The sequence below is a fragment of the Epinephelus lanceolatus genome, chromosome 10 (assembly GCF_041903045.1).
Source record: "Epinephelus lanceolatus isolate andai-2023 chromosome 10, ASM4190304v1, whole genome shotgun sequence".
Lineage (NCBI taxonomy): Eukaryota > Metazoa > Chordata > Actinopteri > Perciformes > Serranidae > Epinephelus > Epinephelus lanceolatus.
Window position 1 is genome coordinate 17,069,573 of NC_135743.1, and position 12,494 is coordinate 17,082,066.

Consider the following 12,494-nt stretch of genomic DNA (forward strand, 5'->3'; position numbering starts at 1 on the left):
TTTCTTGCTTGTCTCCTCTCCCCACTTCCACAGCTCTCGTCAGCGCTGATGTTTGATGCAGTGCATGTGGTGGTGGGGGCGGTGAGGGAATTGAACCGCAGTCAGGAAATCGGAGTGAAGCCACTCAGCTGCACCTCACCTCAGATCTGGCAACACGGGACCAGTCTTATGAACTACCTGCGCATGGTAAACGCTTATCGAAAAATCACCTGCAGATATACACGCTCATACACCATGTAGAAACAAATACATCACGAGAGACGCTGGTAAGATATGGGCTTCAAGTGTGGTATCAGTTTTACAGAATTTAAATGTTTTTTAGCTGTCCACACTTGATATTAGCATAAAATGTTAGAAAATAGTGAAAATACCTATTACAACAAGGGGGCATCTTCAAATTAAGCTGAAATTATCAACTAAAAATTAATTGGCATGGATTTTGATTGTTGATTAGATAATTGAACCATCTGCTTTACCTGTAAATTATTTATTTCACAGTCTAATTACTCAGTGTACTTTAACATCTCAATATCATCACTATCAATACATAAGCATCGCTCTATACTAGTGTTGTCACAATATTGGAATTTCTAACTTTAATACAATACCTTAAAATATATTGATATTTGATACCATTATCAATTCCACAGGGAAAACTGACATTCAGGGCATAAAATTAAACATTTTAATTGAACGATAAATACAGAAAGACTGTTGTAAACATACATAATAAGAGAACGAGAAAATATTCTGAATCATTGTACCGATAAATCAATATTTTAGACAACACTACTGTATACATTATGTATACTTTATCTTCTGTCATATCCACCTGCCTCATGTATGTAAAACAACCTGTTATCTTAATCGTCCCAGATTGATTTCATATATTTCACATTTCAGCACCCTTTGCATTCTGCACCATTGCACTACTGTATTACTGTTTACAATGTCATCATGTTATCATGTTGTTGTTTTTATAATATATATATATATATATGGACACTTTTTATATATATCTGTATCTATACATAGAAGTCAATTTTTTATAGTAGTCAAATGTTCATGTCCTTGTTTTAACTGTATGCCTATTTCTATTGAGAGCAACATAAAAACATACTCAGATTCCTTGTATGTGTACAGACTTGGCCATGAAATTCTGATTCTGATTAGTCGTATGAGTCATTTTTCAAGCAAAAATGCCAAATACATGTAGGTTCCAGACTCTAATACTTGTACTATAAACTAATACTGATTTTACTGCTTTTCTTTATGGTATGTGACTGTAAACTGAGTTTTGTATGGCTGGTCTGATAATACAAAACACTTTGAAAACCTTGATCTCAAAGAAATTGCTTTAGTATTTTACAGTTCTTCCGACGTTTCTTAGACGAAACAATGCATGGATTATAAATGGATAATGAAGATAGTCATTCACTACGTTTACATGCACAAATATTCAGTTTGTTGCCCTTATTTGGAGAAAAGACAATAATCCGACTAAGCTGTTTACATGACTGATGAACATGAATATTCCATGTATACTCCTGTTTACAAGCAGCCATGCTTACTGCGATTAACGTGCCCTAATGTGTCGTTAATCACGTCAAAATATGGAAAGTGGAACGGCTGGAGCTGCTGTCTTTTGTTTCTTTGCATCATAATAGGATTTTTTCAAGGTTTTCCACCAGTGGCGGACTTTCAGTCCTTCAGCCACCTTCTTGAAAAGATCAGTGTTGCGATATTTGCACATATCTAAAAACCTGTTGATATCCAAGTCTTTTATGATGTTTAAAAGTAGAAGTGTTTCTTCTTCCAACCAGAAATGTGGGCTTTTCTTTTGAGCATGCATCTCTACCCCAGCCTTGCAAACTGTTGATCTTTGTCCAGCACATCCATACAGAGCCAACCAAAAACAGACAACAGGCTGTGTGTCACAAACTGTGACATACTTTGAATGTGCTATATACATGCCCAAAATGCTCTTAAAATCCAAATAATACCGGCATATCCCACATGTCTATTTCATTTGGAATTGGGCCTAATTCGGGATGTTGTTCATATGACCTGTATCAAATTCAGAATATTGTCATATTTGGAATAATAATGGTATATTAGTGTACATGTAAACACAGTTATTGCAGCCCCATATTGTCAAAATAACAGCCCAAAACCCAAATATTTCAAATCTCCAATATTAATCAGAGAAAAGTATTTGAGAATAGAACTATTTGAGAATGTACAATAACACATTTTTGACACTTCTGCTGGAAAAATTACCGATTAACGATTATCACTAATCAAAATTTTGGTTAATTACATTTCTCTCAATTGAGTTTTGGTCACAGTACATTTTGTATCATCCTCATCTCATGTTGCATGTAACCTCTCTCTCTCTCTCTCTCTCTCTCTCTCTCTCTCTCTCTCTCGTTGCTCTTTGTCATCTCCCATGTCTGGTCGTCTGTGTTTCCCTCTCATCGACTAACTGTTGTCAAGGCAGCCTGAGCCCCATCTCTCATTGCCTCCTTCCCACCGGCCCGACATCTGCCTTTGTTAGTCAACATCATGGTGTGCTCCATCTTCAGCACCGTGCCATTCATCATAGGTCTCGCTTACTGTGCCAGCACCTGGGTTTTTGGAGAAGCAGAGCTGAGCTGTGAGGTGCAGTTTTGAGTCTTATTAGGGAGCTGTCGACTCTCTCCGCTGCTCTATCTGAGCCTCTCGCTCAGCCACTCACTTTCTCCTAGTTGATCCAAAACTGATCACCCCTGTCTGGTCCATCCTCAGACACTTCTTCTGTCTCTCTAGCTCTTTCTTCCTTTTTGTCTTTCACCCTCTTCTTCCTCTTAATGACTGTAGATAGTACCTGTCTGCCTAATCATGACGGATAGTGAGAAGAAAAATGTTTGGTTTCATATAGAGGCTTGCCATTCTCCTTTTTCTCCTTTTCTCTTCTCTGTCTCTGCCTATGCTCCTCTCATTTTCTTATCTTCCCTTCTTCTGTTTTCCTTCCCCTCTCATGCCTTCTCACCTTACTCTCTCCATCTGCCTGCCAGGTGGAGTACGATGGTCTGACAGGGCGTGTGGAGTTCAACAGCAAAGGTCAGAGGACCAACTACACCCTGCGGATCCTGGAGAAACACCGAGGAGGCCACAAAGAGGTCAGGAGTCACCTTTTATCACACAGCAGCCAGGTCACACTGCCCATAGGCTTTGGGTTAGTTACAGGTCACCCATCTGATTTCACTGTGCTCGAGGAGGTGTTTAACACTGAGGTCAGCCTCATCGCAGGCTCCCCTGATAGCAGCCAAATATCTTTACTTTGGGATGTTGGTTTGATGTGTTTCACCTGTCGGTGCCGGAGTTTAACCTGCCATCAGATGTGGGTCATGTTGCAGCTGCAAATGCGTGTTAACATTTATTTTATCTCAAGGTTACAGGAATATATTAGCTGCTTGTGTTGTTCATCAATTGAATTTCAAACGGTTGCAAGATTTTACAGCAGGTCTTTAGTATTGAGTCTGGGGAAAGTATTTTTTGTAGTCTTATGAATGTGTTTTGATGTTTGGACCATTTCTGTCCCAGGCGTTTTGTTTGTTGTTGTTTGTTTGTTGGATGTTGACTAGATGTTCTCTGATCTTTAAACATACATAAATGGCATTTTATTAATGGATGGTTTATTTTCTTCCCATGCCTTCAAACAATGACATTAATTGGTGGGAATTAGTGCAATTGGCCTCAAGCTTAGTACAGAGTGTCATCAGCATTATATATACAGAGTGTCATCAGCATTATATATACAGTCATCCTACTGTATAATGCTGTATATAATATTTACATGGAGGCTTAATGCGTTTATTTTTCTTTTGGTCTTGTATAGAACTGATTTCCTCAGGCTTAGTTTGCATTGGTTTCAGTGTCTTGTTTTCCTCTTGACCTCAACCTGATCAGGTCTTGCAGTTGACATACACTAAACTAATGTGGTCATGACAACAGCGCTGTTTCCTCTTTAGTTTGTGCGTTTTGGCACGATGATTCTAAAACAATGAAATGTTATTACAGTGAACAGATTTTTCCAAGTACGCCTGCTCCTCTTCGACAATGCCCTGCAGTCTATTCACATTGTTATTGTACATATTTACATCAGGCATCTGAGCAGACAAGTCAAAATATCAGAAGGGCTTTATCATCATGGATATTATCATCTACCGCCTTTCAGTGGAACTGCATCGCAACAATGTGATCATATCGTGTTGTTGTTTTATAAAACCCTGTTGTTTATATGCATGAATCCAACCCCATTTGGGTATGCTTAAAGTGAGACTGATGCTGTCTCTTGAATCATATACTTAATGTTGTGGTACATTATATACTTACTTGTGTAATGCCGGAATTTTGACAGGGTAGTGTTCTAGGGCTGCAACGATTAGTTGACTAATTAATGACTAATCGATGATTAAAATAATCGGTGATTATTTTAGTAGTCAACTAATCAAATTCAGTCATTTTTCACAGAAAAGTACAATAAAAGTACCTCAAAATACTCTTACTGCAGCTTCTTACGTTCAAATATTGGCAGCATTACACACTCTCCCATGATGGTGAACTAAAACCCTTTGGGATGAGTACGAAACAAGACATTAGATGACATCATTTTGGGGTTTGGGAGAGACAGACCGACATTTTTCAACATTTTAACACATTTTTCGATAAAATGATTAGTCGACTAATCAAAGATATAATCAACAGATTAGTTGACAGTGAAAATAATCGTTAGTTGTAGCCCTATAGTGTTGTGTCAAACCAAACATGGCAGTTGTGCACTTAGCAGAAATGAAGATTGCAAGATTTGCCAGCTTTTTTCTTCTGCTCCACGAATTGCAACCCAGCTTAGTATTATCGCCAGCATTTGACAAACAGTGATCACTCACCCAAATATATGTTTGCTGTATCTTCTGTATTTATTTATTGTATTAGAAATGGAAACAACCAAAAAACAAAAATGGTTGAAATATAACGTTACTGCTCATACAGCTTGGGGTTTGTGTCTGATACTGGCTGGCTCCATCACCAGCTGATCTACAAATATTGATAGCTGCTGCAAACACTAAACTCTTCCACAGTGAAGATGACCATTTAACACACCAGAGATGGGCGGATCAATACCAAAATATCGATACAATAAATACCACAGTTTCATTTTGAAGATCAATCCTTGCGTCAATAAGATTGACAGCAAAATAGGGTTTAGTTCTCTCCTCTACATCGAACGTGTTTGTGTTTCAAGAGTAAAACTGTCAAACAACGTTCCATTGCCGCGAACACATCTAGTGAATGTGCTGTTGGCTTCTCTGCTGCTTTTTTGTTGTCTGCACTCAAACATGTGTTGGACATGCACAGCACACCACAGCGTGCCCCTGAACAGTTCAATCTGATACATAATAGCAGTGATGGCCTAATGAAAGAGAAAAAGGAGGAGGAGGGAAATGCTTCAGCACACAGAGGCAGAGTTCACTGGCAGTCTGTACAGAGAGGTTCATATAGGAAATAGCCAGGTATATTGTAGTAAAATCATACCCTTAACATTAGTTAATGTTACATTGTCAAACTATAATTGGTCATCATTAGCTGTTTAGCAGACTGATTATTCACCTCAGAAATAACGGCACGCTGCTCTACCCTACATGCAAGTTCACAAGCCACGTTTAAAAATGAAAAGTGATCTATCAGTATTGGTGATTCTGGCCCTTTTTTACTTGGTATCTGATCAAAAACAATCTTTGTGGTATCACCCACCCCTAATGCACGTCCATACATTAAAAAGCTTATACCACAATACATGTTTCTTCAGTGCCTGAAGATAAAATATGCCACTGTTAGCTAGTTAGCAAGCTAACATTTGCAATTGCTTTATCAAACTAGTTCAGGCAGTCAACTCGAGCTGCACTGATTCATACACACACGTCCTACATCACTGTCATCTACAAAACACACCCTCCCGAGTTGGTGGTCTATTTAAGCTGCAAAATCCTCCCAGCTCTCCCTTTGCATTGTCAATGCCGCTGCTGCCCTGCATCAGTACTGCTGCTTGCTCCTTCAGCCCCACCTCCATATAAACATATCTGGGAGGAGTGATGACGCCGAACTCTAACTATGTTCTGTTGTTGAAATAAACATTTAAAACGTGATTTGTCTCCTCTCTGGTCGCCATTTCACAAATTTGAAATCTGTGGTCCTGTCCTTTACGCTGTGTAGGCAACATGGTAACTAAGGGTGAGAAGAGTCCAACGTTCCACACATAACTTTTTGACCATTAGAAGTGCACCATCCAGGTACTTGTAGTTCACTGTATTTGGCTGTACTTCCCAATTTGAACCCACTTACGCGATCTAAATACCAAGTGTAAGTACAGGTATCGGATTTGAGACACAACATTTGTAACTTTGCTGAACGGCAGCCATAAGTGGCAATCTCAGGGTAATCATAAATGTTAAAACATTGACCAACAACAAAGCAAAATTTTGCAGACTTACTCAGTAATGTCAGTTTCATATCACTGTCTATGTAAACTTTGCTACCATGAGCTAACATACGTCACCTGGTCATATCCGACCAATTGAGGCTGTAGCAGCAAAACCATAGAGTGCATTGAATAACGCGAGTGTGCGTTTTATTGCTCAAGACTTCAACCTTTGATTTGAGAGAGCAATCTTGTCATTTCATCTTTGAAAAGTCACATAGTCTCACTTTACAGTTTTTGTTCTACACATAAATTCACTTTCATTCATTTTCCCGCAGCAGACCTCCCCTGTCAGTCTGGGCATTTCATCTTTTTGATGTACTAGTACCATGCCACAACACATTTGTTAAGGGTAGTTGGACAGTGTGGGGAACCAAAATAAAACGTTGGCAGACCCAGCCAACGAGGTGTTTAGGACCCTTTTTGGTGGCGTTATTCTGTCAATAGACTCCTCCAGTGAGCATTAAAAGGAAAGGTGTGGGAAGATAGAAACCAGAAATGCATTTCACCTGCATTTCAAAATCGAGATTAAATGAAGCATAAGTACACACATCACTGCAGATCCAGACTGAGGGAATTACATTGCGGTTCATTGACTGGAGGAAAACACTTTCTCCTCACCTTCCCTTAATACGTCTTGCTGGGCGCTGCTAAAGGCCAAATGCCTCCCATGCTAACACTAAATACCACCTGATAACCACTCGTACATCCCGACTTTAACTCTGTGGGAGAGTTCGGTTGCGATAATTAACATTTTAACTCTGCCCACCTCTCTGCGCAGCAGCAGCTACACTGTAGAGAAGACCATTCTTAAATGTCAGGGCAGGATAAAGGGTGTTATAGAAAAACTGTGATTCTGTCTGAGGAGTCATTACCTCTCCTCTGACCTATTGAAAGATGTACAGTAATATCTCCCAGAGAAATGCCTCTGTGAGCCGCAGTTCCACCCATGCACGCTGGTTAGGTCATAATCACACACTTATGTACCTAAGTGACTTTACTGTCTACATAAAATGGAAATATGTGTGCTGTTTTTTATGTAATTTAAGAAAGGTGTCAGTAAATGAAAATAGACATAGCTATGAAACTCCTGATTATGAATGCTTTTATGTTTTTCTTGCCATCTTGTCGCAGCTCATTACTCTGCCTGTACACAGTAGTGGCTTTTTCGTTGTGTTTTACAATGCATGGTATTTGCCGGTATGTGTATGGCTCCACTGGGGGCAATTAAATCAACATGCATATACAGTGTGTAAGGGTATGATACCAAAGCAAAGCATAAAATATACAACATGCAAAGGTACTCTTTACAATGGACCAATCGTCTTAACACATTCACTGAAATACTTATTTGCTCTAGATGGTGTGTGACCTACAGCAACAGAACAGTTGCATAGATTTTCTCTTGCTTTCTCTCCTCTGTTAGATCGGGGTCTGGTACTCCAACAACACCTTGGCAATGAACTCCACCAGTCTGGATATCAATGTCTCAGAGACGCTGGCAAACAAGACGCTCATTGTCACCACCATACTGGTAAGGTCGCCGTTACCTTCTGGACCACCGCGCTGGTGAGGTCAGAGTTGTTTTCGTGTTGCTGCGCAGGCTGTGCTGCAGCTCATGCTGTGTTGTGGTCTGTTACTGCTAATTTTGCTGTCACTGTTAGCTGTCATAGAAACTGACAGAGCGCTGAGAGAGATGTGTTGCTAAATTCAAACTGCCAACATCCTGGTTTGGTCTGATAATGTCGGAACACTACAAGTTGTCTCCTTCTGGTTTCCATATGAGTAATGTTGTATCAGAAAATCAATAAATCCCTTACATGATGCTGCTCCATCATCTTCGCCTCAGTGTAGACGTGTAAAAACACCAGATACAGTAAAGCCCCTGCACCACACTGTGCTATAATATAACATCAAATAAGCTTTAATGACTGAATGCTGATGTTACGTATTTGTCAAATAGTAATAGTACATGTTATTTAATGTTACATTGGTAAGAAAACAACATAGAAAAGATAAATGATCACAAGAACAGTTAATCTTAAACAACACAATCATTTAAAACATAAAATAGCAAAGAAATGGTAGAACAGAGAGTGTTTTCTCGTTTCTTTGTGGCAAGCATACATAATTTGCAGCGAGAGATGTTGCTGTTTTCTCCCAGGCTGTACATAACTTTACTCTTGTTTATGTGCTGTGGGATCTCTGGCAATATATGCTAGCTTTATGAAATTATTTTTTCCTTTAGGTCAGTATATTTAGTACACTTACTGAAAAAGACAGGCTCTGTTCTTATAATGAAAACACAGCCTGTCTTCTCTTGGCAACTTTGTCTGCCTCTACCTATTTCAATGGCCAGACTGTGGTCACATCCCTCTGTCCTCTTGGCTCTCTCTCCAACATCTGCAGCCATTTTACTTATTTTAAAAGAGCTCTCCAGCAACTTAGTATTGGACTTCCACAATGGTTCTTTCTCACAAGAGACAGATTAAAAGAAGAATGGTCTAAATTGTTTCTGCAGAAGCCGGGGAGATATCCTGACTTTCAGACCAAAGTATTGCTCAAGCTCCAAAATGCTGAATCCCACTATTCCCATGATGCAGCTGTATATAATCTTTTTGTTAGACTCTCCCAGCCTGGTTTAGTCCCATGTCTTTAAAACTCAGTGCACCCAGTTTACAGGCTTTCCAGCACAACTGTTCTGGCAAACTGAGTAGTACTTTCCAATGTGTATAACTGCTGGAATTACCTTAAAGGAATACTTAACCAATGAAATGACCATTTGTTAATCAGTTATTTGTGCTGTGTTACCTTGAATTCCTGAAGAAAACTTTGTTTGTCTAGCGAGCTTCCATGGAAGGCAGCACACATATTGATTTACTGGGGACCACATTTAACAGCAGCAAACCTATATGAAAACATCTGATTACAAACACTCACAGATCTTATGCACTATAATCCAGGTCTTATTCATCCAGTCGTATGCTCTTTTTTCCTGGAGGCACACAAGAACTAAAAACCCCACTGTGAAAAGTTGTGGATGGTACCAATGGAACCGTTCCGTACCGTCCCCATTTTTGGTCCCCCCTCTGTTGGGGTACCTAGCACACAGATCTGGCACTAAAAGGTGGAGCTGTGAACACTGCAGTTCGTTAAGCGGACGGTCACTCTGCTCAGGGCTGAGTTGTGGCTGATTTTGAGGCTCATGTAACCACTGTTCATACTGTGGAGAGTTTTACATATATTAGTAAACTGTAACTATGAAAATAAAGGATGTTTGTGTGAGAAAAATAACTCACCGGACCAAATGCCGGCAACCTCTAAGGTGAAACGTTTACTTGTGATGTTACTCAATGTTTGAGTTGACGACATGACTTCATCAGCACACCTTAAATTTAACCTGACCACTTTGACCATTACTTTAGTTTTTATTGTCTTCTTGAATGACAGACACTTTTAGTGATGAGTGGATCTTCAAGTGTTTAAAAATATATATTAAGTTTGTCTAGATTATGTGAACTGCATGTATCCCAATCCTCCCTTGGAGAAAAGAAAGCGTCATGGAGCGTCATTCCTGTGCGCTCCAGCAACACTAAACACCTGAGCTTGCCTTTAAAGAACTAAATGCACAAACACGCTATTATTAAATATCCCATGGAGAGAGACTCTCATTGCAGCCTGTTCTATTTATTCTGAGAATGTCAGTGTGCAACCCTGTTTTGTGGAAGGTAAACGAAGTGCAGACTGATACAGGAGAAAATACAGTGAGTGCTGGACAGAGCAGTGAGTGACAACAACATTTTCAACAACTTTCATTCACTTTCTTGCCAAGAGTTAAATGAGAATATCAATACCAATCTCATGTCTGTACAGTATGAAGCTACAACCAGTTAGCTTAGCTTAGCACAAAGACTGGACTGCACTGATTAAACAGTCAAGCTATGAAAATTAAAGGGGTGCTATGTGAAGTTCAGAGCGTTTGAGTTGTCTGGACATGGTTCTCAACATTGAGGTGGGTGAGCTGGCAGCTGGTGGCTAGCAGCTAATGGTGCTAACTCCATGAACAGCACCTTTGCAACACGATTTCAGCAGTATTAACTGTATGAGAGCAGTGTGAAGCAGCAGTGAAGAGCCAGCCAGTGGGATACACACATTCACGTACACGCATGTACGGCCACGACCACAACAAACCAGCCAGAAGCTTGTTACAGTACACACAGAGGTAGTGTTACATTATCCTCTCCTCAGGATACCGTTACTCCACTATATCTTGACATGGCAAATAGTGGTTAGTTGCTATATTAATGCTCTGAATGTCGCATACAGAACCTTTAATTAGTGATTAGTGAGATTTAGAAGTGGTGTAGGTGGATTATGTTAACATCGGATAGAGCCAGGGTAGCAGCTTCGCCCTGTCTCCCAGACTTAGTATGAAAGTGGCATTGATCTTCTCATCACTCTCTGCCAGAAAGCAAATTTCCCAAATTGTTGGACTACTTATTATTGGCATAACAGCTAATTTCTTACAATAGAAATCCCTGTTTTTGAATCATGTGCCCAATACATTTCAGTCAGTAATCCATCCTCTTAGTTTTGGATTGAACCCCCTCATGTTTCTCCCCATGCTCAGGAGAACCCATATGTGATGCGCAGAGACAACTACCAGGATTTCCAGGGCAACGACCAGTATGAGGGCTTCTGTGTCGACATGCTGAAGGAGCTGGCAGACATCTTGAAATTCTCCTTCAAGATCAAGCTGGTGGATGACGGGCTGTATGGGGCTCCAGAGCCCAACGGCTCTTGGACCGGCATGGTTGGAGAGCTAATCAACAGAGTGAGTGTACTCTCCCCCTCCCTCCCTCCCTCTGTCTCACACACACCAGAAACATGCTCAAATGTTCTAGCCCGTGTGTCTGCAAACAGACACTTATGCTGAACACACACACATGCACGCACACATCCACACTATCGCTCACGCTGTAGCCCCAAACCACAACTCTGCTGTAACTTCCCATGTCTCAAATTGCCCTCAGAGGGGAGTAAGACTCTTATCTAGGACAAAAGCTGACTTGATAATTCCCCAAAAGAGAGTGGTAGCATTGCCTAAAATTGTCTGCACCATCTTTCCTCGCAGTAGCCCTCCTCGTTCCAAGTCTGTCCCCCCTCTTTCTCTGCCTGTCCAGGCCTAGTGCGCCTCTGACAGACACTCTGGTTGAAGCAGGCTAATGAGAGCCCCTCTTTGCTTAATTACCATACGGTATACTTCAATTACCAGACTGTGGTCCCTATGTGAGGCCTGCCACACTGGTGCTCCCCCAGCTCTCCACGCTTCCTCTCCCTCCATGCCCTCCCCACTGCCTGATCACTCAGCTCTAATTAGCAGCCCATGTTCATCAATTAGCTTTTAATGGAAGAGATGGAGGGGAGGCAGAGCAACCAGAGACCTGCAAGGTTTTGTACAGGTGGAAAGACCAGCCACCTTGTGCTTACTTGCAATTAGCCTAATTTGGACGGTGGATAATGTGTGTGTGTGCGTGCCAGAGGGTAAGAGACTGAGTGCACGTCTGTATGTTTTTCCAAATGTGTTGTCAAGTGCCATAGTCAAACTTCATTTTTCATTCGGGAAATCAACATTTTATACAAACAGAGCTCTCATCTACCCAGTGCTGCCTCAAGTGTCGTTCTATTTTTGCGCACTTACCTGACCACTTGTCGTTTTTCTCCCTGACTCTTCTCCGCTGCCTCTCTCTTTCTCTCGCCCCCACTACTATCTGCCCTCCAATCTCTCTTTGTCAATCCTACAGAAAGCAGACCTGGCCGTAGCAGGCTTCACCATCACGTCAGAGAGAGAGAAAGTTATCGACTTCTCTAAGCCGTTCATGACCCTGGGGATCAGCATCTTGTACAGAGTTCAACTGGTGAGGGTGTTATCTGGGGCCGCAGGGCGCCCGCTGGGTGATACTCACTACAGATC

At 40.9% G+C, this 12,494-nt stretch overlaps 1 protein-coding gene across 4 annotated transcripts in view; it reads left to right on the plus strand.

Annotated features, from left to right (window-relative positions):
• The window catches only part of grik5 (glutamate receptor, ionotropic, kainate 5), a 108,810-nt gene that overhangs the window by 76,971 nt on the left and 19,345 nt on the right, over window positions 1-12,494 (plus strand). For 3 of the 4 annotated variants that reach the window (XM_078171687.1, XM_078171689.1, XM_078171690.1), the window contains exons 9-13: window positions 34-186; window positions 3,057-3,161; window positions 7,947-8,054; window positions 11,151-11,354; window positions 12,325-12,438. In XM_078171687.1, the coding sequence (XP_078027813.1) occupies window positions 34-186; window positions 3,057-3,161; window positions 7,947-8,054; window positions 11,151-11,354; window positions 12,325-12,438 (684 nt within the window). Of the gene's footprint in view, window positions 1-33; window positions 187-2,496; window positions 2,613-3,056; window positions 3,162-7,946; window positions 8,055-11,150; window positions 11,355-12,324; window positions 12,439-12,494 lie in introns of those variants that run through there. The other variant, XM_078171691.1, reaches the window with a different exon arrangement.